General features: G+C 34.9%; 1 protein-coding gene across 5 annotated transcripts in view; it reads right to left on the bottom strand.

Annotated features, from left to right (window-relative positions):
- Window positions 1–26,848, bottom strand: part of LOC110107989 (tRNA-specific adenosine deaminase TAD3) — a 29,557-nt gene extending 2,709 nt beyond the window's left edge. For 3 of the 5 annotated variants that reach the window (XM_020838466.2, XM_028697170.1, XM_028697171.1), the window contains exons 1-8: window positions 26,331–26,848; window positions 26,174–26,225; window positions 25,789–25,859; window positions 25,374–25,495; window positions 16,181–16,263; window positions 9,534–9,630; window positions 6,295–6,765; window positions 5,958–6,070 (exon numbers count right to left, since the gene is read on the bottom strand). In XM_020838466.2, the coding sequence (XP_020694125.2) occupies window positions 5,958–6,070; window positions 6,295–6,765; window positions 9,534–9,630; window positions 16,181–16,263; window positions 25,374–25,495; window positions 25,789–25,859; window positions 26,174–26,225; window positions 26,331–26,391 (1,070 nt within the window). In that variant the 5' untranslated portion in view covers window positions 26,392–26,848. The remainder of the gene's footprint in view (window positions 1–5,957; window positions 6,071–6,294; window positions 6,766–9,533; window positions 9,631–16,180; window positions 16,264–25,373; window positions 25,496–25,788; window positions 25,860–26,173; window positions 26,226–26,330) is intronic. The other 2 variants (XM_028697173.1, XM_028697172.1) reach the window with 2 other exon arrangements.
- Window positions 26,849–27,061: the final 213 nt, after the last annotated feature.

Raw genomic sequence — 27,061 nt, 5'->3', positions numbered from 1 at the left:
CTTAATTTTGAGGGTACTTTTCAACAAAATATATTTAAGCATGTACACCTTAATTTTTGTTTTTCTTTTACAATTTAGGTTTAAGCATGCTATATATTTTTAACTATTTTTATTATCTTTTTAACTGACTTTTCTTTTCCTTCTATTTTAATTGGTTTGTTTTTCTTTTACAATTTAGGTTTTCATTTCTTTAACAATCCCTTGATGCTTTATGCCATATTTTTTTATATTTCCTTTAATTTTACAAGATTTTTTTTTAATTTTACTTCAAGGCTTACATCACAATCCGCCTTGAGTTTTAAGCAATACCTGAGAAAGACAAAAAACCTCAGCTTTCAATTTCACCTTTTCAAACGTTATTTTTTCCTTGCACAACTAGATTCATTAATTGTTAGTACTCTGGGGAGTCTCACCTAGAATGTAATTAATCTTAAGAGGGGTTGCTCCTTTGGAGAACATCGATCTCCAATTATTAAAATAAACTCTGCATTGAATATATAATTCATTCAGAGGAACAGATCTAGAATACTTATTGATATTCCTTCTGTGAATTAATGTAGATGCAGATACTGCACTAGTCCATGCATACCCCTCTATTGCAATCCACTGGCAATTCTAGCATGAAGTTGGCGCAGGAGCTTTAACTAAACTGAGTATTAGTCCAAATTCTGCTACAGTTTCAGTTCAGCCAAAGGCTGAACTAGCAGCCTCCTCCGCCTCTCCTATTTTATTTTCCTGATTTGGATCAGCCAAGGCTAAACCTGCAACTGGACCGCCCACTAGGTTAGGTTCAGCTTAGTTCTGGTTTTCTTTATTCTTGCTTTGATTGTTAGACCGGTCCAGCCATTCCAACAAGGACCAGCTTGGGTCTATAGGATGCAGGAAAGGGGGAACGGGGAGTTCCGCCCCAGCCTAGCCACCCCCTTGAGGATGGGGTCCATGTTAGGCCAGTTCCTCCTGAACCGGCCCATCCAGGGCCAATTTTTTGTCTATAGGAGGCGGGCTACTACCACCTCCTCACCTCTTTGCCACCCACAATAGTGGGTCCCACTATTCATATTGAATCTAAAAGGAGAAAGGAGGGGCGGCTAGGGCTTTGGAGGGAGTTTTGATTTAGAAAGTTTATGTATTAAATAGGAGGTGTTTTAGGGTTAGGTTATAATTTGTTCTGTTTCTCTTGAAGTTTCCTTGGCGTCTTAGGCTCTAGACTCCTTGTCTAGAGATTGAGAGAGAACGATCCTCCTCTCAAATTGAGGATCACTTGTATCTTGCTTTGTGTTTGTTTGGCTTTGATTCCATTATTACAACTATCGTTTTGGGATTGATTTCATCCATACTTTTACATTATTATTGTTGTTTTTACCAATTATTGCTAGGGTTGCTTGCGAGCTCAAGTATTTCTTCTGGGATTACTTGTGAACTCAAGTATTTCCATTCGGATATTCAGAAAATAGCCTTCAGGACGCACGAGGGGCACTACAAGTTCTTGGTGATACTATTTGGGCTCACAAACGCCCCTGCTATTTTCCAGTCTTTGATGAATATGGTATTCTGGCAATACCTCAGGAAATTAGTTCTGGTATTTTTTTATAACATTTTAATGTACAGCAAAATGGAAGAGAAGCATCTGGAGCACTTGAAGGTGGTTCTGAGAGTTTTACAGAAGCATTAGCTGAGGGCCAACCTAAAGAAGTACAACTTCGCCCAGTCTAGCGTGGAGTACTTGGGACATATAGTGTCCCAAGGAGTGGCAGCCGATCAAACAAAAATTGAGGCAATGCAGAAATGGCTTATGCCTAGGAACATAAGGGATTAGAGGGGTTTCATAGGACTGACTGAGTACTATAGGAGATTTGTGAGGGGGTATAGTACCATAGCTTGGCCCTTGACCAAACAACTAAAGAAGCAAAACTTTTTGTGGGGAGAGACATCGACTCAAGTTTTTAGAGATTGAAGAAAGCCATGACTACAATTCCAATTTTAGCTCTTCCGGACTTTAGCAAGATCTTTGTAGTAGAGACCGATGCGTCCGGATATGGGTTGGGAGCCATGCTGATGTAGAATCATAGACCTATAGCATACTTTAGTTAAGTGCTGTCAACCAGGGCTAGATAGAAGTCAGTGTATGAAAGAGAGCTGATGGCCATTGTCTTGGCTATTCAAAAGTGACACCCTTATCTTTTGGGAAGGCATTTCATCGTCTGGACGAATCATAGGAGCTTGAAGAACATGTTGGAGTAAAGGATGGTGGCCGAGGAGCATCAGAGATGTTTATCCAAACTATTAGGCTATGATTTTAGATCCAGTACAGGCCAGTAGTGGAGAACATGGCAGCAAATGCCTTGTCCAGATGTATAGGGGAGCAGCAGACAATGGCATTATCGATTCCTTTGATGCTGGATTGAGAGGCCATCAGGGAGGAGAGTGCTAGGGATGAGGAGTTGTGAAAGATCAGGACATATTAATTGAGGGGAAGGGGGAAGGGGTAGCCACCAAGGGTACTCATTGGAGGGAGATAGACTAGGATTAGGGTTAATGGACCTCAATCCACATTCCAAACTTACTCCATGAGTTTCATGGAAGCATTGTTAAGGGCCATTCAGAAGTGCAGAAGACATACAGGAGGTTAGCCTACAAGCTGTACAGGAAGGGGATACATAGAGATGTGGAGGAGATGGTGGCCAGGTGTAAGGTCTATCAGAGGAACAAATACCTGGCTATGTTGCCAGGGGACTATCGCAGCCGTTAGCTTTACCAAGACGAGTATAGGAGGAGATATCCATGGACTTCATAAATAGGCTGCCCGTTCAGAAGGTTTCACGGTGATTCTGGTGGTGGTGGATATATTAAGCAAGTATGCTCATTTCATTTTTCTCTGACATCCATACACCGCGGTGACAATGGCTTTAGCTTTCATTAGGAGGTGGTCAGATTGCATAGAGTGGCAGAGGGGATAGTATCAGATAGAGATAAGGTGTTCCCCAATCATTTTTGAAGGGAGTTATTTAAATTACAGGGGGCAATTCTAAAGGGGAGCACCGCCTATCACCCATAGAAGGATGGCCAAATAGAAGTGGTTAATAGAAGCTTGGAGTCATCTATTGAGAGCTCAACAGATTATGAAAAATCAAGCTGATGGGCATAGGAAGGACATCCAGTTCGAAGTAGGGGAGAGAATGTTCTTGAAACTCAAAGTAGGAGAGAGAGTGTTCTTGAAACTCCGACCATAAAGGCAGAAGAGAGTCGCCAACAAGAGGAATGAGAAGCTTGCTCCAAGGTACTTTGGGCCTTATGAAGTATTGGAGAAGATTGGAGCGGTAGCATATTGGCTGAAACTACCACCAATAGCGATTATATATCTGATTTTCCATGTATCTCAGTCGAGAATGACCATTGGAAATCATACAGCCATCTAGGAGTTAACGGTGACACTTATTGAGGATTTATAGACGATTCTGGAACCCTTAGAGTTGATGGGGATTCGCCAAAAAGGAGATGAAACAAAGGAAATGCTGATTAAGTGGAAGAATCTTCCTGCCTACGATGCTACGTGGGAACCATACGAGAGGGAAAAACATCAATTTTCTTGTTTTCACCTTGAGGACAAGGTGATTCTTTGGAATGGCGGTATTGTTAGGCTAGTTCCTCCTGAACCAGCCCCAACTCTTGAACCGGCCCACACAGGGTCGATTTTTGTCTATATGAGGCGGTCTAATACCGCCTCCTCCCCTCTTTGCTGCCCACAATAGTGGGTCCCACTATTCAAAATGAATCTAAAAGGAGAAAGGAGGGGGCGTCTAGGGCTTTAAAGGGAGTTTTGGTTTAGAAAGTTTATGTATTAAATAGGAGGTGTTTTATGGTTGGGTTATGCTTTGATTTGTTTCTCTTGAATTTTTCTTGGCATCTTGGGCTCTAGACTCCTTGTCTAAAGATTGGGAGAGAATGATCCTCCTCTCGAATTGAGGATCACTTGTATCTTGCTTTGTGTTTATTTGGCTTTGATTCCATTATTACAATCTATTGTTTTGGGATTGATTTTATCCAGACTTCTGCATTATTCTCGCTGTTTTTACCAATTATCACTAGGGTTTCTTGTGAACTCAAGTATTTCCTCTTGGACTACTTGCGAACTCAAGTATTACCTATCAGTTCACAAACCTAATTAAGAGGGGGTTTAAGAGGAAAATTTCAAATAGATGGAGGCTGTTTGGTAATTAAGGGAAATTAATGTTTGTTTAAGAAGGAATTACTTCTTGGGTTTGTTTTTCATCTCTGTTTTTGCTGAAATTTGTGGTTCTTAGTTTTTGTTTGGGATCTAGTGGCGTCTGGATAATTGGGAGAGAAGGATCTTCCTCTCCAATAGAATATCCATTGTATCTTGTATTATTCATCTACTATCATCAATTAAAAAAGGTTTATTTCTCATTATTCTTCCAAGTTCTTCTCAAATCTATTTTTGCTAAGTGATGAAATTCGAATTTAGCCGGGGGATCTCTTGATTTGTACAAGCATTTCCTGTAAATTAGTATCAAAGCATCGATCTGTGATACCTATGCCCGGGAGGAAAGTGAAATATTGGAAGGAGAGATGAGACAATTAAAATCAGATTTTGTGGAGAAGATTTCTGAATTTGAAAATCAATTTTTAGCGTCCATAGAAAGATGGAAAGGAAGTTTGTTGTTGTGGAAGAAATGTTGAGAAAGATGCTCGAGGCCTAACCCAAAATGACAGCATCAGAGGCAACGGGATCCATCGACGAACAAGTGGTGGAAACACTAATCCACTAAGGAGAGGAGAAAACTAAGAGGTGGAAGATGGATGCCTCCCCTAGAGCCCATTTCTAAGGAGGAGATGAGTAGCGGATATGAAAGGATGGGTGCTGACTTTGCAAGACGAGAGATTGATTTTGAGAATAGGGGTGAGGATTGGGACATGAGAGGTGATTTTGAAGAGGGGTTTAGATACGAGCGCATAAGGGAGGATCGGGACACTTGGAGAGCACCACCCATTTGTGGAAAGGGAGGTTATGGAGGATTCAGGGGAAACAGAGGCAATCTGAGAGTGAGGAAGCTGAGGATGCCCATCTGAAAGGGAGAGGATGCACGTGGGTGGATCTACAAGGTAGAAAGATATTTCGCCATCAATGGATTGACGAAGGAGGAGAGACCGATGACAACTAACCTATGTTTGCAATAGAAGGACTTGGCCTAGTTTTAGTGGAGGGACATGAGACGTCCCATATGGAGCTGGAGGGAATTAAAGGATTGTTTGTTTGAATGTTTCTGAACTGGAAGGGGGATTTTTACGAGTTTTTTTTGCTCTGACACAAGATGGATCGGTGGTAGAGTACTGGGAGAGGTTCCAATACCTTGCTAGCCGACTGGACCGGCTTTTTGAGATGGTTTTAGAGGGGAACTTCACGAAGGGCCTGAAACCATAGATCAGTGCGGTGGTTAGAGTGATGAGGCCTCGTGACTTGGAGAGGCTATGGAGCTAGCGCAGTTAGTGGAGGACTAGAAGTATCTGGAGCGGGGGGAAAGTGGCAGTAAAAGCGCAGCAAATCCGGACGGTTCTCTCCGTCCAATGTCCGCACAAAATAATTTCTAGAAGAACAAAGTAATTAAACTTTGGAAACCCTAAACAAATAAATAATAAAAAAACCAATAAATTAGTTTCAGTTGAAAATGTCTAAAGATGCATAACACCCAAATTAGGAGTCATTTTTGAAAAAGGGCATCTCACAAGAATTATTCACATTTTGAATGCAATTACTTATTTTGGCCGAAAAAAATAAGTCAAGTCTTTTTTTTTTAAACCACCTGAAGTGAATCAGCTCACTATTTTTGATTTATGGGCAGTGCCATCCAAGTGCAGATGAAAAAGTTAATAGCATTATACTCAGATTACGGGTAGTGCCATCCAAGTGCAGATGAAAAAGTTAATTGCATTATACTCACATTACGCAAGGCTCCCATAGGATGTAGATGTCGAAACCAGTACAAAGATAAGGCCTCAATACTTCAGAAGGCAAATTTTCAGGGGACACATCCTCAGCAATCACACCCACATTCTGAAATAAGGGCAACAAAATGAAACAACATAATTGAATATATGATAAAAATAAACATTCGATTCAGGAGTAACAACCATAGGCACTTCAAACTACAAATATAAGGTTTGGGGAATATTAAATGAGAATATAACACTATTCTCTAATCTAATATGCTATTGGTGTCTGCAAAAAACAATAGCATAAAAGGAAAAAAGGTTTTGAAGGATAAAATATATGCTCACTTCTGACAATTGGATCTTCTGTCGTTTTATCGGATTGTTCTCAGAACAATCACAGACACCACCATTTCGAAGAGGCAGATTGTTTTGATAATCTAAGCAAGGAAATAACTGTCTATCCCTAGCAGCAGCATTTTCAATAGAAACAAGAGTAGCATGCCTTAAAGGATGCCACGAAAAGTTTCCATCACATTTCTCTTTCCCATTATCAGATCTTGTTTCAGTCCATCGCCAAGGATACATGCAGGAAACTCTGCTAGAGTCACAAGGCAACAACTTTGACTTTGAGTCTTCTGGTATGTTTTCCAAAGAATCTCCACCATGCTGAAAGGAGAAAGTGGTGGCTGATTGCTCACTGCCGTTAATACAGTTTGAAATGGTTTCATTTGTAGGAAGTCTAAAAAGTGTCTGGTCATTACCACTTGCAATAATTTTCCCACCCAAAGGATCAACAATGACAGCTGCATTTACCACCTGACATAATAAACATTAATACTTGCTTGGGATCAGTAGAACTTGCCAAAAAATACATTATAGTAATTCTATACCATGTCACCTTTGGCTTCCATTTTACAAAAATTAAGTGCAACTAAAAAAAAGCAACGGGCATTGGACCTGAGTCCTTGCCTCTTCAGGAGGTTGTAAAATATGAATGGAAGTTATATATTTGAGTTCTGGTTCCAGCAGTTTTCCAATGACGGGTATAGCTTGATGTGCGCCAATTTCTTTATCATTATTATTTCTTATCTTTCAGAAACTTTAGTATCATAAGAGTGAGCTACAATAAGCAATAGTGCAAAAAGAAATCTGGATCATTATCCTCTCCTGGAAATTAAATATATTAAGTGTAGAACTTTCCATTAGAAACCTACAAGTTAATAAATCATTTGTTGGAAAATCGAGGGGTTTCATTTGAGTAGATCTAAAACTAAATATATATGGAGTGTAATTCTAGTAGTAATAGATCTAATGGGGGATTGTGACTTTGGACGATCAAGTCATTTATAAGAGTACACATTTTAGATATCTCGGGTCTATTATCTAGAGTGATGGAGAAATACATTGGGATATTATTAATAGAATTCAAGTTGGATGGTTGAAGTGGAGGAATACATTGGACCTATTGTGTGATAGAAAAGTACCCCTCAAACTTAAGGTAAAATTCTATAAAATGGTGGTGCAGCAATGCTTTATGGCGCAGAATGTTTGCCATTAAAAGAGAAGCATACAATTAAGTCAAGTGTTGAAGAGATGAGGATGCTTAGGTAGATGAGTAGCTTTACTCTTAGAGATAGAATGTGAAACAAGCATATAAATGAAAAGGTTGGAGCAACTCCAATGGCAGATAAGATTAGAGAGAGTCGCCTTCGATGGTTTGATCACATAAAACATTAGCCTTCTGATGACCCGATTATGAGAATAGATGTATTAGATTTGACCTAAGCTAAGAGAGGTATATGTAGACCTAAAAAGACTTTGTTAGAGAATATTAGAAATGACATTTTTTAATTAGATTTAAATGAGAATTTGACTCTTCAAATGACACAAAGGAGAAAAAAAATTCATTTAGCTGACCACGTAGTGAGATAAAGGCTTGATGTTGTTGTTGTTGTAACCGAGGGTTTTCATTTCACACTTGGTCAAACTAAATAACTAGTCTGTTAAGCAAGGCAATACCATAAACCAATGTTTAAAATTGCGTATTCGGGTATTGAGGCGTTTTTCATTCGTGAGGCGAGGCGTAAGCCTTAAGGCGTAAGCCTCAAAATCAAAAGATTGCGTAAACATAAAATGATAAATTTGTTATATACTAATGAGTGAATAATATTAAACATAAAAAAACATAAGATATGAAGTGAAATCAAAATATCTCAATAATAAGACAACATGAAATATAGTTCAACTCAAAATTCTATCTTTCCGAAATCCCATTATTTTTTTCATTAACATATAATTCCGATTTCCAAAAATAAATAACAATGAAATATCACATAAGAACTCATAAGTCATTAGCACAGTCATCACTAAGGGGTTCTTAATTTGAATCATCATTATGGTGAACTGCTCTCTCCTCTTCCTCCTCTCCTATAGAGTCCAATGTCAGGCATTTACTTCAAGATTTATTTAAGTTTTAATATATATCGCGTGAGGCGTAAGCTTCACGCCAGTGAGGCGAGGCGGGCCTCAAGACGGGCCTCAACCAAATTGAGGCGCTAGCCTCATAAAAAAACTCAAGGCGTAAGCATCGAGGCGTTTTTTACTGAAATTGCGCAAAGGCGGGCCTCAAGGCGAGCCTCATATTGCGCAATTTTAAACCATGCCATAAACAAAAGAAATATTTATTTTTCAGCCGCTATATGAAATGAATATCACAATAATATGAAGAGTCTCTAAAATGAGATTGAGATTTCTCCAAAAAGGGGAAAAATTACTAATCTCTGTAAGCAATCAACCATGAGGTGTAATTTAATAAAACTGTCTAATTTCCCTTAGCCACATTATTTCATGATCGACTTTCTCAATAATTTTATCAAGTTTTGTTTGTAAGCAAAGACAGTAATGAAATGATACAGATTGAAATACAAAGACTCGATTCTCATTAGATCAATCTAGCTTCTCTAAATATTGTAGGAACAAGCTAAACTTCCAAGCATTCAATTCTAGCAATATAAGCTGCTTCATTTAGTTATATGATTCCAAAAACAAAATGTAATTTTCACTGGAACCTCGTAAATCAAGGAGATTTTAATAAAGAGAAATGAAAAAAAAGGGTCTCTTCTCTAGGGTGTATTTATTTTGAAACTTACTTTTATTTCCTCCAATAAATTTACAATACATTACTTAGGTTTTTTCACTGAATCAATTATCAAAAAGCAACATAAAAGGCCCATGTGACTTTTCTTCTCCAATATGGTACCCAACACATGACTATTTTGGCTCTTTTCTGTTGGTTTTTGAGGAGGAAAAATATTCTTGTCAGGAATCAAATTAGAGCAAAAAAATAGTGTCAAAATAAGTACACTAAAAAATGTCAGGATATTTTGATCATTTTCTTTTTAACACAAAAACTCTCAGGGAAATATATCCCATTACTGGATAAATCATTCATAAATACTAGTGACAATAAATACTGGAGTAAAAATATTTACAGTGATGTGGAATGTCAGCTGATTAAGGAAGGAGAATAACAAAACTGTGGGTGTTACAAAGGTAATAAGATGATGAGAATTGCATTTACATACCTTACCATTAGGAGTTCTCATCAACCTCATAGCAAACTTCATGTACTTGAAAATCAATTGTGATTCCTCTTCAGCAAATCCGGTAAGCTCATAAGGACTAGCATTTCGAGGAATATAGATATCTCAATTAATACCATGTAGAGAGCTATATTTTAGTAATCTATGACTTGCACTTGATGGCAAGATGGATAACCGAAAAGAAATATTTATAATAACAGTCTATTTTACAAAGTATCTTATATAACTTAAGTACCAGCACAAGCTTGAAGATGAATTAATTCCATTCTTAAACAACTGAGGCCACTTGCAATTTCAAATGGAAAAATTCAAGTTTACAAAACTTAAATATGCAGAAAAATGCTTGCAAGCAGCAAAGTGAATAAATAAACAGCCAATATAACCCATATGTAGCTAGGAAATATCATCCATGGGTGGATGCCTTAAGTTTGGGATGAAGTTCCACAAATAGATCAAATGGGTAGTTCTCGTAAACGGTATATTAAGTTTCAATGTAACGAAAAACAAAAAAAATTACAAGCTATGATACATGTTTGCTTCTTTATTGTTAAAAGTTGGATGTATGAGTTCACGTTTGTTCGAAAAGCCATGACAACATTTATCCCCAATACTACAATAAATATTCCCTTCTCTAAGCTGTGAAATGCATTGGCCACTCCCCCACCCACCAACCCATCCACCATCTTCGTTTTTTAAGTTATGGGTATTGCACCAAATACCCCCACTACGCTTGCATCAAATAAGGAAGAATTTTGTAAATCAAGCCAAGCTCAAACTAAAAATACCTATATTTATGTAAATTCATAGGAAGTATCAAGTCATGCTTATCACAAAAAGTGAAGCCATATTTCATTTAAGAATCTTATTTGATGGATTAATAGTCTCACACATTTGGGTCCAATCAACAATAAATAATAATAGCCCTAAAATTCCCTTTGACCAACAACCATCTCCACAGCTACACCCATGCAAACTAGGTGGTATCTTCACCACTAATGATGCAACAAAGCCAATAATTAATAAATTGATATGAACATTAACTAAGCACATTGCAACTAGCTATCACTATCTATGTGTGCATTCAACTGGTCAAGCTCCCTTCTAGCCTCTTTTTCCTTTTCTCTTACTTCCTGGATATTTTTACTTTTTTCTTCTTCCTCTCATAAAGAGCTCAAGAGCCCTTGAAGTTCTTCCTATGTCCATCAAACTTGCATAATCTATCTATTCCTATGGATCTACAAAACAGATCCACTCCCAGGAGTGCAGATGACCACAAATTAAGACGCTTTCTACAAAAGCAATAAACTTACAATCGACATTTTGAGCACTACCGTTGATATCATCAATAAATTTATTTCTTAAACTAGGCCATCGATGGAATTAAAAAAAAAAAATTTAATGCTCATGAAAAGAGGAATTTAGTGAATGCTGTGACAAGCAAGCCCATACTGGGGCTATCTTCAAGAAACGTAAAACTATTTTGGAATGGAGCAAGGAGGGATAATGATGCAACCTAAAAATCATTAGGATTGCAAACTAAAGACTTCCTTTCAATAAAACATAAACAAACACCGATATAACAGAACAATACTATTATATCCCATAATAGCTTAAACAAACGCAACACCACTTACAACTCACAATAAAACACGACGCAATGACACCTTACAACTTATAAAACTTTCGAAAAGAAGAATACAGGTGGAATGGTAACTGTGGAGAGAAGAAGTAGATAGAAGTTTAAGAGTAAGTTTTAAAAGATAGAGAGGTAGAAGAAAATAGCTAGCAAACTATTTAAACCCGCAAGTTTTACTTTCCAAATATTCTTCACAATTTCTCTTTCTCTCTTTTTCAACAAAGAAATCAGCCACCTTATATAGGAGGAAAGAAGAGAAAGAGCATTGATAGCTCACATAAATATACTTCCAAATCAGCCAATAAAAGTTTCTCAAGATAGCCCATTTAATGAAGAGCTAATGCACTTAGTATAGGAAAACAACAAGGTGGAAACCGAACAGCCAGCAATAGGAACCAAAAGCCTGCATGGGAGAATCGAGAGTCTGAATGGGGAAAACCATCAACTGGGAAAAACAAAACAACAAGAAATATGTGCAGACAATGGGGAAAACAAAGCAACCACAGTAGGGAATGCAAGAAGACAGCAGCCAAAATGAAGGGGACAGCAGGGAATGCGAAAAATAATTGGGAAACTGAGAAGCCAGCATGGAAAACGAAGGGAACACTAAAAAAACTGAGAAGTTCAGGAGAAAGAAAGAAAGAAACACAAGTAGAAAATAAAATAAAAAAACATAAAACAGGAAATCTTGAGTGCATCAATTTCTCCTATGGTAGAAGAATCTCATCTCCTGATGAGAAGCTTCAATAACGTGCTGGTAGATATCAGGACGAAGAATCTACAACTCCTTATCTTCAACCTAAGAATAATCAGACAAAGGATGTTCCCTCCATTTAATCAAGAATCGTCGGTGCAGACCTTGTCTACTATGAGTAGTACAGATGTCTACAACATCTTCAACAAGATCATCAATTAGTTCATCTTCATTTGTAATAAGATCAACAACTTTGTGCAAAACAATCTTTCAAAATTTTTCAAAAATCTTCATCTTTTTTGCATGAAAATACTCCCTCTCAGCATCCTTTAGTAGAATGCCATGTTTTCTTCTTATATTCTCATTTTCTTCTTCAAACCCTGATCAAAGTAGGAGTTTCTTATTTTTATACTTCTCAGTACATAAATATTGTTGTCTTTGCACTTAGAGTATTTCATTCTGAATTGGATATGTATAAATTTCTTGAGACGGAAACCCTAATGTTGATGGAAAGTTATTCTCTGGAATCAGCTAAATAGATGGCTGACTTTTACAAACTGCATACTCAATTACATCTTTAATTGGAACTTCGGCTTGTTGATGGTTTTCCCTTTTTTTTTAAGAAAAAATGAAGACTCAAACGACAAACTAAAGCTTTGATACCAAATTGATGCAACTTAAAAAATATTAGGATTGCAAACTAAAAACTTCCTTTCAATAAAACATAAACAAACACTGATAGAACAGATAAATATTATCATATCTCATAATAGCTTAAACAAACACAATAAGGAACACAACACAACATCACTTACAACTCACAATAAAACACGATGCAACAACACCTTACAACTTATAAAAATTTTGAGAAAAAGGATACAAGTGGAATGAGAACCATTGAGAGAAGAAGTACATAGAAGTCTGAGATGAAGTTTTAGAAGATAGGAAGGTAGAATAAAATACCTAGCAAGCTATTTAAACCCGCAGGTTTCACTTTCCAAATATTTTTCACAATCTCTCTCCTTTTCCACAAAGAAATCAGCCACCTTATATACGAGGAAAGATGGGAAAGAGCATTGATATCTCACATAAATATGATTCCAAATCAACCAATAAAAGTCTCTCAAGCTAGCCCATTTAATTAGGAGTTAATGCACTTAATATAAGAAAACAACAAGATGGAAACCGAACAGCCAGTAGCAGGAACCGAAAGCCTGAATGGGAAAATTGAGAGCCTGTATGTGGAAAACCATCAACGTGGAAAAACAAAAGAGCAGGAAATAAGTGCAAATAGCGGGGAAAATGAAGCAACCATAGCAGGGAATGTGAGAAGACAACAACCAAAACGAAGGGGACAGCAGGAATGCGAAAAATAGCTGGGATGATGATATAGACGAACACTAATATGTGAGACTCATTCCTTCAAGATGATAGCATGCCTGTGTTCCCGCGGAGGAGGCAACCTCTGAACTGGCTGGAACACCCATTGATACTATTGTAGGGGTGGTTGAACCATGTCTGGTGCTTCTATCTTCTCCCAATCTTTTTCTCCTTCCAAACTATGAAGCTCCACCAAAAATCACACTCCTTCACTGTTTCCCCTTGGAATTGGCTCTAAAAGTGGCATCTCCTCTTCTTACCCCAACATTTCCACCTTCTGATCTTCCCCTCTCCTATTTAGAGTTTTCTCCACTCCCTTGGCCGTCGTCGGCTCCCCTCGCCTTCGAGGACATATTTTTAGTTTGGACCTTGAGCATCTCCTCATCATCTCCTCCATGCTAGAAAACTTCTCATCGATCTTCTCATGTATGACTGAAATTTGAGTTTCTAACTCTGAATTTTTTTTCACAAAATCCGATTTTAGTTGTTCAATATCCTCTTCCAACACTTCTACCTTTCTTATTGTCATAGGTACTTGAATCTAGGCCCCAAATAGCAAAAAACAGCAATCTTGATGTGAATCTGACCTCCAAACAGCAAAACTCAGCAAGACGAAAAGAAAAATGTAGTAGAATTTAGCGATGGAGACTTTTATTTCAGCACAAGAAACTGCTCTGAAAACAATTTGATAGGAAGTGGATGTAATTTCAGTAAAATTAGAGAACGGCACAAGAAATTTAGGAAGAACACACAAGAATTCTTTTTTATTGAAAGAACTATGAAGAAAACACAAGATGCAGTTGGATCTTCAATTGGAAAGGAAGATCCGGATCTCCCGAATCCCTAGCCGTCGGCTAGAGATCACTCAACCTAAGAAAAACTAATTCCAACAAAATTAAGCATAATTTAAAATCACCCCATAGTTAGTCTTAAATCTACTCCCCTAATTCCCTCCCAAATCAGCCCCCTTTCCAAAAATAATTCTCTCTCAAATTTGAATTCAAATTAGATCTATTTCACTAATTAATTCCCTCTCAATTGTAATTAAAACCCTCTCAATTGCAATTAAAACTTTCATAAACAATTCTCCCTTGGTTCATTCTTAAACAATGAATATTAACTCTCATCAACATTCCCTAAATAATTCATTCTCATATTTGAATTCAAATTAGATTCATTTTCCTAATTAATTCACTTTCAATTGTAATTAAAACTTTTCTAAACAATTCCCCCTCTTTGTTATTGCCAGCCGCCCACCCTAGTGGGACCCACCAGCTCAGTCGCCAGTCCATCATAATCCTCGAGCCATTTGTGCTCGATTGAGTTCCCCCTCAGCAATTCATCTTCTCCACTACTTCATGTTGTTCTAAAGTCACTAGATTATAACTAAATCATATTATTAGAGGCATTTTGAGCATGTGTGGTAAAAAAGTGAGGTTTCATTCAAACATGAATGATTTGAGTCAAATTCGATTGAGTCCAAAATGCATGCCTATCCTAATTGACAAATACTACAGCCACCCACAAAACCAAATAAAAATGTGATTATTAGAGTTTGCCTCTTCACTTCCTCCTCTCCACTACTCTATGTTGTCCGCTAGTCACTAAATTATAACCAATCAAATCATTGTTAGCATTTCAAACACGTGTGGCAAACAAAAAAAAAATTTGACTCAAATATGTATGATTTGAATTATAATTTGATTTAGTCCAAAAGCAAACTTGTCCTAAATGACAATACCACCACTACTCATAAACCTCAATTCACAACCCTCCATTTCACACACACACACTCTCCCAAATTCACACACTTTTCAAGAAAGAGAAAGAGCAGCGTTTAATGGACATCCAAAGTAATAAGAGTGCACAAAGCGGTAAGGACCACTGGAGTAGATCCTATTTAAACATAATTCTTCAATTTCAAAACCATCTAAGCGCCAAAAATGACGACCAAATCAATCAAAAGTGATTTGGTCAAATAAATAATTAGTCCCAAAGTCACTCAACAACTCAAATTAGCAATACCAAACACTACACAACCCTTCTCTCTTTCTTTCTCACACATTTATCGCCTTCAGCATTAGCCTATAGTCTTGTTAAATCCTAATGTTTCAGTTATTCCTGGTAAGTGTTACCTAAGGTGCTAAACCTATCCTCACAAATCAAATTGAGTAACTTATATCATTATTACTTTAGGGCCGCATACTCTTTTTTTTCCTAATCGTTCGACGTTAATTTTATATACTCATCAAATTGATGCATATTCTAACCTTCAGTGTACATGCCCAAACAGCCTCCATATATATTTAATTATCTTAATAAGTCCAACCAAACCTGTCATATAATCATTCATTAGACTATATTCTATTGACTATGGAGATGCTCACAAAAAAGGGGGTTAGCCCTCCTTCATCACGCATTAAAAGACAATTGTTAAATGTTAAGGGTCTTTGATGTAATGTCCCATAAATCCAAACAAAAAAGGCGAATGCACTTCTTTCAATAATGTGAGAAAGGGAGTTGTGGGTATTTCTACTATTTAGCAGCCAACCAACTCGAGAGAGTCTGCAATAGGTAAAGGGCCACTAATGCGCATACCCTGCAAACCCATTATAGCACCATTACCAGCATTATCCAGTTAGAGAGTGGACATTTATTCAAAGATAGGGAGGGACTGGGACATATATGAAAACTTGAAAAGTTTTTAAGAAATTTTCAGAAAGGCAACCTTATCTTTCTTTCAGTTTTCGTACAACAACCCATTTGAAAGTTTTGAAATACTTTAGGACCAAATACTAGGTTTATAAGATTTTGGGGATCAAATCATTAGCAAGCCTAAATTCAAGAAACCAAGAAGAATTATATTCAAAAAATTAATTGCATGTGCAATGCACAAATAGAAAAAGATAATGAACTAACATTGTTGATGGGTGATATGATGTTGACCAGAGCTTGCATTGTTCCTTCCATTCTTCCTTCGACAATGCAGCATATTTTGCAACCTAAAAAATTTTAACAACGAGAACTTAGCGACTAGAAAGCCTCTACGAGAGACAACAATCATCACATTTTACACATATGCTCATGCACATGAAGTGAACATAACCAAAATATTTTTTTGAAATTAATTGATATTTTTCAAAATATTTGCCAAATTTTCAAAAATTATGAAAATTGCCAAATAATTAGCGAGACAACGACGATGACAACGACGACGACGACAACGACGACGACAACAACAACATCAAGACTCTATCCCACTATGTACGATTGGCTATATGAATACTTTTTCTTTATTGTGTCATGTTAAGAGTCAAATTTTCATTTAAATATAACAAAAATGATCATTTCTAATACTTTCCATTTTAGGTCTACTTTGTAGTTGTCAGGTCTCAAATCATGGATGAGAAAAGTGAAGGGTTGCATTAAGTAGTCGACAGCCAACATAAAACATGTCGAATAATCATAAAATGAATGCTTTAATATATTGTGTTAATGCCAAATAATTAGGGAGAAATCTAACAAATTTGGAAAGTGTACACATGCTTAAGACGAGACTAATAGGTTAAAGGCATGCATTGATTTCATAAAAATGCTTGAATTTTCATTTTCCCCTAATTATCCGATTTTTGAAATTAAGAAAATATGAAATTTCACATTAAAATGTTGAAAGTAGGCTTAACAATTTTGGAAACTATTTGAATGCACTCAATGGAAAAAAATAACATACTTAAATAGTTTCAATTTTCCAAAGGCATTTAAGATATTTTTCAAAATTAAATAATTGGAATATATGACATTTCAATCATAAGAAATAGAGAAATAGCTCAAATAAATCTATGAAAATTTGAGTATGCTCAAATGAGTTGCCTAGACCTAGGGAATTTATACCATCGCTATAGGCCCACCAACAGGTAAGATGGTAATTTAGCACATAGAAAATTTTTTATTTTTAAAATGCAAAAAAAAAATCATGAAAATGATGAAGTTAACCCTTACAAAAAATTTCAGGGATGTATATATTGAATTAAAGACCATCTTCAATTTCTTTTTTAATTTTTGTATATATTTAAATTGGTCAATAATTTAAAATTTATAAAATTTAATATTTTTAAACCGCTGATTATATAAAATAATCTCTAAAAAAACTTATATAATTTGTGTTGTTGAAGTATGCAAAAACTATCCCATAGTTTTTCCAAAATTTTTAAATTAAAATCCTAATTTCTAGGATAAAAAATAACTTTGGTATTCAGGTAGGAGTCGTACTAGAAATGGTGTAGGTGTTATTATAGATAAAAATTTAAAGGATAATGTTATGAAAATTAATAGGATTGGAGATAGAATTATAGCTTTAAAGATTGTTGTTGATGATAACATTGAATTTTCTCAATCCATTGTTACATTATTGATATGCGCATCCATTGTTATGGATTTTCCATTATTGAAATGGATTTTTTTTATAATGAGAAAAGTTCATTTTAATTAAGTTAATCAAGCATTCAAAATCTCATGTTTGCCTTCATGTTGTACTTTGCATTTGCATTGAGATATCAGTCTAAGGTTACATGATCCGGTGCACCTCACCTTAGCTTCTTAATTTGATTGATTTGATATCAATTTGCTATTTCTTTGTTGGACATGATTGAGATGGGCCAAGCCCTATACTTCATTTTTTTAGCACACTAGTTGACTTGTCATTATTGGTGAGATAGCTAGTAGGGGACAAAAGTACTTACACAGTATCTAGGATCACTTGGTCCATCTGACACTTAAAATTAAAAATTTTTTAGGTATTTTATTTTAATTTTTTCTATGAGCACACCACAACACCAAATCAAATAAAATTTAGACAAGAAATATAAAAGATCATATAGAATATAGGAAAAATGGTTTCATCATATTATTTTTTAATTTTAAACCCTCTGAAGTACCAAGTCTCATTCCATGGTATTGAATCTCTCTCTCTCTCTCTCTCTCTCTCTCTCTCTCTCTCTTTCTCTGAGCCGGAGATGTGGTCTGCGAACAGAGAGGGATTGGATTTGCGAATGGGAACCCGGCAGAAGCTTGTGGGAGAGGAGTTCGGGAGCAGAGAGCGTCGTGCCGTGTGTTGAGCAGCCGAAAGCCATGGGGTTGGGTCGATATTTAAAGAAGATTTGGGCGCTCGATCGAGGATTTGTCGCAGGTTTCATGCAAAAATCCTGGGATGAGACGCGAGCACAGCGGGATTTGTGGGAAGAGATGCGAGTTTAGCGGCTCCAGCAGGGATTTCGCGCTGGATTCGCGGGATTTCAGTCCGAGGTATGTACAGATTTTTTTTCTGCTTTTGTTTCTTTGTACAAAGGTTAACAGCAAGAGAGAACTCTTGATTAAGAATGAATAAATTTTTAGTGTTTTAGTCTCAATTATGGGGAAAATTAAAGTAAACCCGATCAAGATCTCATGATTTCGTCATCCCTAGTCTGCCTTAGGTTTCAATCTACCAACACTAGCAATCATTGACTGTAGTTTCCAGGGAATCTGATTAGTAGTCATGGGTTGCCTCCTCTCAGGGATCCCAAGTAGACTGAGGTTGTTAGATGAAAATTTTAGTTTTATTGGATTTTGAGGTTTACATGTATTAAAATACCCAAAAATTAATTTGGTTTAGATTCATAACTCTGTTTAGAAGCTACCCAGATGTTTAAATTAAAGCGGATCTTACGGCTTCTAATATAAGCAGCCCATGTGTTTAAAATTTGGGTACGACTTTCATTGAAAGTAGCCTGTAAAACGGGTCATACGGCTTCTGTTAGAAGTAGCCCACTTGTGGGTTTTACAACTTAGCTCTATAGGCTAAGTTGCCCCGTGGTTTGAATTTGGTTGTTTGAGTTTTAGGGTTATTGCAATTTATTTAGCAATTTCCCTAACATGTGGGTCTTACAATTTCACTTAAAAGTTTCCCATTAGTTTTGGTTGACATGTCTTATGACTCCCTTAGAAGTTTCTTGCAAATTTGGAGTGGGACTTACGGCTTACTTATGAGTTGCCCATAAATGGGTCTTACAACATAGCTCTACAAAAGGTTGCTCGTGGATTTAATTATTTGTGTAGGTCTTACAGCTTCTCTTTGAAAATTGTCTAAAGGTGGGTCTTACAACCTAATCCTAAGATGTCCGCTAATTTTTATTTGAGGGTTTCATTTAGAAAATTTTCAAATAATAAGTTTTAAACTTTCATTAGAAGTTGCCAAGTTATTTGGATAGGACGGGTCTTATTGCTTCTCTATAGAAGTATCTCATTAGTGGATCTTATAATTTAGCCCTATAAGCTAAACTACCCGGAGATTTAATTGTTTGTTTATTTGAGTAGACATCAGTTATTTGTTAGCTTGACACTAGACTGTAGTTTTTAGTTGTTTACTAGCTTGACACTTACTAGCCAGCAGTTGTTGTTTGTGTGACACTGATGTTTTTGTTACAGTAACTTTTTTTATTTCTGCTAGACAATCTCTTTTTAATTCCAGTAGTTTTCTTTTCTCTCTACTGTTGTTTATTATTATTTTTTTTAAATAATTATTAATTATTATGGTGCTAATCATTTTTTGTTATTTGACTTGCATGTGCTTGGAGTTTCATACCTGCAGGAGCCTTCCTAGGAGCATTGGAGAGTATAGTTTGTGTTGTGTTCAGTATTTTGAGCGTTGGTGTTTGTTGAATGCACCGATACACCTATTTATGAAGGCATGCTATATCTGATACACCGATACACGGATACGCCTCCGATATGTCACCGATACGTGTCAGATACACCAAAGCCGTATCCAATTAAAATACTATTTAATTTCAAAAGGACACGCGTATCCGATACACGTGTCCGTTGAAAAACAAAAAGAAATAAAAAATGCATCGTATTTATTTCCGGGGCTGCGAGCAAGGTTCTCTCATTTCCAAGATGGATTTGAGTATCTTGATGATATGAGAATATTAGAAATTACTAATCTTTCACTTGATGAGCCTGAATTAGAAGCTATGATATTTATTGAAGATGATATAAAAGTTCAAAGGCAAACCAATGAAGAAGCTAATCATATCATTCCTTCTATTGAATAGTTGAAACTTCATGTGCTAGATAATTTATGTTTATGCTTTTGTTGTTATACTAGACATTTAATGATTTCTTATATTTTGATATTATAAGCTACAAGGCTACAAATGATGTTGTTTTTTTTTTGTAATTTCAAATATTATGCTTTAATTGTTTTCTTAATTTTTATGTATGATTTATAAATTATAATACCATGTCCGAGCCGTACCAGTATCCTATATTTTTATGAATTGACGTGTCCCGTATCCGTATCGCGTCGTATCCGTGTCGCCGTATCCGTATCAGTGCAACATTGAGCTCGTTGAGTTGAGTTGTCTTTAAGTTTAAGATTTTATATTTGTTGAGTATATTTTGGTTTGAGTTAGTTGAGATGAGTTGTTTTAGGTTTATTATTATGAACATTATGTATTTTATTCTATTTTATTTTATTAGATGATTGGTTGATGAAAATTTTGGTTGGTTGATTTTAAATCTTAAGTTAATTAAATTGATTAATTGAATTTTATTATCAGTTGAAAAAATTTTAAATTATTTAATTAAATAAAAATTATTTAATTTGGTTAGTTATTTAATTAAATGTTAAATTGGTTAATTAAATTAATGAATTTTAATCTGGTTAATTAATGAAATTAAATTTTTAATTCGATTAAATTGTTTAAATTTAATTGAGATTTTTAAATTGGTCTCATATAATTAATTAAATGAGATTTTTAAATTGGCCTCAAATTTATTTTTGAGGAGAAATATCTAAGAGACTCGAGTGCAGTCATCAATGAAGGATACATACCATCGGCCTCTTGAGATGTTAAGAATTTTTTAGGGTCCCTAGATATCACCATGAATAAGGTAGAAAGGGGTATGATATCTCTCAATTTTATTTGAAAAAGAAACTCGTTTATACTTGACTAACGCATAAGTTTCACAATGAAAATATACATTTTCCAACTTATAAAGAAGTTTTGGATACATATTTTTAAGACATTAAAAGATGGATGTCATAATCTAAAATGATGAGGGAAAATAGTAGATTTTTTATTAAATAAGGATAATATAAAATAATCATTATTCATATAGTGGATTTGTCTAGCTCTTTCAAATAATATAGTCCATTTCTCTCCTTAGCAAGTCTAATTTTCTTCCCCGATCCTTGGTCATGAATTAAAAGTTAAATAAGAGTTGACAATTATGATCATTGGGAAGTTTTTGTATGGAAATTAGGTTTGTGGATAATTGAGGTATGTGGTTAATTTTTAAATTAATTATTATGGTGCTAATAATTTTTTGTTAATTAATTAAATTGTATAAATTTAATTAATTAAATGAGATTTTTAAATTTTTAATTCTTATTAAATTGTTTAAATTTAATAAATTAAATGAGATAAAATATATAAAAATAATAATATAGTCTCATATATATCCTAATATTCAAAATGCCCTCACATTTATTGTTGGAGTTAACTTTAACTATTACTATTAGGTCATTATAAAAGGTGGGGACTAAATTAGGCATTAAGATATTTTATAATAATCGAGAGCCTACATTAGGTCATTATAAAAGATGGGGACTAAATTAGGCATTAAGTATAGTCAGAGAACTATTTTAGGCTTTTACACCTTTTTAAAATAAGGCGTACGCCTCAATGCATTTTGAGGTGGCACCTCAATCAAGTTAAATTTTATAAATTTTTTTAATATATATATTATATACTATTATAAATTAATTAGCTAATAGACTCCATGCATCATGGGAATGTACAGGTCACATTATGGTTATGAGTAGGATCAAAAGGTTGTGAACAAGCAAGAGGTCATGCATCTTCCCACATCTTCTTTGTGTGTGTGCATCGTCTTCTTCTTCTTCTTCGTTGCTAAGTTGATCCGCTTCGTCCATATGCAAACACGTCGAGCCCCTTTGCTTCCTTAACTCTTTCTCAATTTTGGGGTATAAAACAGCTTTTCTCTCTACTTATCGTGTGTTTTAACACTTTATCTTTGTTAATATTTACAACTGAAAATTTGTTCTAGAAGCTTTGAAGTGTTAGTTTTATTCAACCAAATTTATTTCTTGGATGATGGAATTATTGATAAATACCAACCCTTACATTTTTATCAATGAAGATTTAGATGATCATATTGAGTGTTCTCAAGATCTAAGACAATGTGGTTTACTCTATTTTCTCGTCCTTACTAAAATAGGGGATGTTTTGAATAAAATATTTAAAGATGTATTGAAAGATAGTTAGATTTGGAGTTGCATTGCACAAGATGTTTAAAGTTGTATAAATTTGTGTAAGGATAGCTAGATTTAAAGAGTTTAAAGTTTGTTCAGAAAGATCATCATTTGAGTAATTTACTATTAAGTTTATAATTTTTTATTGAATGGAGTTCTTTTTATTTTTTTAATTTATTAGAATAGGCGGTGACACAAGAAGATAAGATTCAGCTTAGAAATATGCCACTTAAGTTAAAGTGCTAGGAGAATGTGCAAAGAATATATATTGTACTTGAAATGTGAGTTTTTTGACGAGTGGATGGATTACTAGAGATGTAAGGAGACAATGATCACTTGGCTTGCATACATGTAAATATTGGAACATGTGAGAAAGTATCTAATGAACTAAAAAACAAATGTGTTGAATATTTAAAAAGCATGCAATCGCCAATAAGAAGGTTTCAATAGTGGAATTTATTTTCTTTTTCTTTTGATAGAGGAGCTCGGGGACAATAGATAATTTTGTTGTGAATGTGGATGAAGATATAAATGAACTCTTAAACAATTCCTCCTCCAGCTTCTACAAAGGAACACAGAAATAGAGCAGGGATATTGCAAGATATTTTTATAAGAATGGTATTCCATTCAACATGGTTAGGAGTCCTTCATAGATCAACATGCTTTGAGATATTGGGAATTATGGTCCAAAACTGGTTTGCCTGGCATGTATGAGTTGTAAATATGGATATTACATGAGAAGGATAGAACAATGATAAGGTTGGTTGATAGAGTGAAGAAGATATAGATTGAGACCAGAGTTACAATAATGTTATATGGTTAGTCTGACATTAGACAAAGGAGCGTTATAGACTTTCGTTTTAACCATCCTTGTGAGATTATATGTCAAAAATCTAATGATGTATTAGCCTCTATAAAGGATGAAAAAATACTATTTAAAATGTTTTATGAGGCTATTGAGAAAATAAGAGAGAGTTTAACTGTTCAATAATACAAATGCCTATAAGGTTGTAGGGATAATATTAATGAAGAAAAGGAGGCATCTTTACTAGACTTCACGAGCTGCTCACTACCTTGATTTAATGCTTGAAAAGTTTGGACAATTTCCACAACATGAATCTACCATGTCGAAACCAAAAATAATGAGCAAGTTTACTTATAACCATTCTTGGGTTGCCATGGCTTATCTGACTTTGCAGAGATTTAAAGAGTTATGACAAACTTAAGAGACCATGCTCACTTCTAAAAAAATTAAAAGGGAAACAAGCAAATAAAATTAATATGAAAGATGACTCTTTCTGGTGTAATGTTAATTATGCGCTGAAAACCACAAGACCTTTAATGAAGGTATTAGGAACAGTTGATGGTGTGAAGGCTCCAACTATAGAGTTTATCTATGAAATAATGAACATAGTGAAGAAAGAAATAGCAAGAGATTTTGGAGGACAAAAAGTTGTTTATAAACAAATATAAGGAATCATCAGCTACATTAACATTTGCATGTTGTTGTATATTATTTAAGCACCTAATTTGATTATAATTAAGAATTTCATATTGATGAAGAGGTTCATACTACTTTATATGCATACATTAATAAACTTATCCTTGAAACTAACTATCTTAAAATAAATGATCAACTTGAAGAATGAGTTATTTGGGTTTAGAGTAGCTCAAGCATGCCACAAAGCATGCTCTCTTAGTAAATTTTCTTTCTTTTATTAGTTTAAATCTAAAAGCTTATGTCTAAGCTTTCTACTCTAATATATATTTATCATTTTCTTTTTATTATATTCTAAAATATTGGTGGGCATAATTTGGAGATGATGTCCTTGAACTTAAGGATTTTGCAGTGAGAGTTTTGAGTCTTACTTGTTCAACTGATATATGTGAGCGTAATTGGAGCACGTTCAACTAAGTTCATACAATGAAAAATTGGCTACAAGAAGAATGAACAATTTAGTTTATATTATGTTTAATAAAAATTTTGAAAGAAACAATCTCAAATTACAAAAACAAAAGAACTAGTGATGATGAATTGGATACCTTGATTGTTGATAAGCTTCAAAAAAATCAAAAGATAATTTAAAAATAATGTATTACTTTGTGGTGATTAATTTATTATTTTAATTAAGATTACATTGAATCCAATGTTCACTAATATAGGGAGTAAGAAGAAAAGTGTTATAATTGAAGAAAATTTTGAAGATGAAGATGAGACAAAATCCAAGAATGATAGAATTATTACATACAATGGCTCTTCTAAATAATATGAAAGTGAGGATAAGGATGTCATGGATCCTGATCCTCGTAACGTATTTAAGTTTTAAGTGAGTGTTTACCTTGAATTTCATTTCAAATTTTTATTTAATGAATCAAATAATATCTGGATGGGTTATTTCATCTTTTTTTATTTTTTACTAATTATTTTAATTTTTATGATTTTTTTTTTTTTTTGGCTTATACTTCAATCCACCTTGATGCTAATGTCTCTCCTCACTAAGGCAAAATGCCTCTATTGTTGATTTTATCTTTTTAACGTTTCCCTAAAAGTTCATTCACAAAATTCACTAATATTCTATATCAACACACCTTTATGAAATCGCCCATCACATTTTACTCTCATTGTACCAAATTCAATAAGATGACTGACACGACCTCTAATAAATGACTAAAACTCAACAGCTAAGCAGGTGATCGCCTCAAAAGTATCCATACACACATAATACTGAAAGCACAAAAACAACTGATAAACATCTTACAGCAAGTACTTGTAAAAGATTTGAAAGAATGACTAACTTTTGTCTTGTATGGACTCAACTGATAGGTACTTGCAAGCTGAAGAACATCATTTGGCATTCCCGCACAAAGACTTTCATGTTCATTCTGACGGCATAAAATGACGGACAGTTCCACTTTTCCTGCCAAGACAGACAACAATTACTACAGCCTCAAGAATTCCTCAATTACCAAGCCCCGCCAATTAATTTGTTATGAGAAAGCACTGTCAGAGGGAACTTACACCACCAACCAGCAAGTTCTTTTTTTTATTATTAATGCATTTTGCATTTCTCTTAAAAAAAAACCAGCAAGTTCTTTACTATATAGCAGAATAAAAACCAACTTTATTCAATCTTCCTAGATCCACTTTACCAACGAAATATTAATATGATCACAAGCTTAGCATGTTAAAATTTAAATAGCAAATGCTCACCTTCCACTGATCTCTTCTGCACCCTTTTTACATGGCGTAGATTCTCAAGTGGACAAATTTGATTCAGCTGCCTAATAAACACAACAAATAACAAAATTTCCTTGCTGATTGCTGATAGTTTGGCCAGAAAAATAAAATAAGTGTAAAAAACTCAAGCTTGCAAAGCTGAATCAACTTTTAAGGGCTCATTTGGTTGATTGGAAACAGAAAACAAGTTTTAAGAATTAGCGATTTCATTCTCACTCATTTTTAGTGTGAAAAATGAAATCCTTACATTCGAGAGACTTTTGAGAAGGTCTGCGATTTTAATTTCAAACATCCATCAACAAAATGGAGCCCAAGTTACAGAAGACAGCAATAAACAGAATAAAATGTAAATGCTAACCTCACCAAAGTGTTTGCGAGCTTGGGCTCAATAACAGAAGCAAGCACATCAACTTCACCCAAAACAAAATTGAGAATTGTCAAATGAGATGTGCGACAAAAACAAGTAACAGAGTTGAGTTGGAAGATGGAAAAGAAAAAACAGAAGTACGAGATACCAGTCGACAGTTCAGGAGAGCTCGGAGGCTTGTCAGGAACATGAACGATTTGCCACGGCATCACTTGATACTTGAAGAAAGAATAAGTATAAACTTCGCTATCCCAATAACGTCAAACTGCTTAGGGGCTGTTTGATATCGAATTTACAGCGGGATTTAAGTCGGATTTGCGCTAAATCCAACCAAACGGTTTGTGTGCGCGCATTAAATCCCGGCGATGGGTAAATCCCGGTTTTAGGGATTTACGGCTTAAATCCTGGATTTACTACATCCCTCGGTTCGGCGGATTTATGGGATTTGGCCGAAGAAGCGCGCGAAAGGCACAGCCAGCGAGCTCCCGTTGTTGCTTCCGATCAAAATGTCGTAGCTTCCAATCCAACAGGATGGGAAATTCGTCGAAGGAGCAAAGTCGAACAGCCACGAAGGAGCCGAAGAAGCGAAGCGTGCAATCTCTACACCTCCTGCCAGCAACGAGCCGAACAGCAACGACGAAAGGAGAAGATGAAACGCAAAACCTAGACGCCTCTAAGTTATTATTGATTAACTTAATTAATACAATTTAAAATATTAATAATTAAGTAAATTAATTAAATAATTAATAGTATAATTAATGCATAAATTAATTATCAAATTTAACTTAATTGAGGAATTAGTAATATAATTAGTTATTAAATTTTAATATAATTAGTTTAATTAATATAACTTAAAATATATATTATTAAATATATAAT

The sequence above is a fragment of the Dendrobium catenatum genome, unplaced genomic scaffold, assembly GCF_001605985.2.
Source record: "Dendrobium catenatum unplaced genomic scaffold, ASM160598v2 fragScaff_scaffold_889, whole genome shotgun sequence".
Lineage (NCBI taxonomy): Eukaryota > Viridiplantae > Streptophyta > Magnoliopsida > Asparagales > Orchidaceae > Dendrobium > Dendrobium catenatum.
The sequence above is the reverse complement of the archived record's forward strand: the minus strand, read 5'-3'. Positions and strand labels throughout refer to the sequence as shown.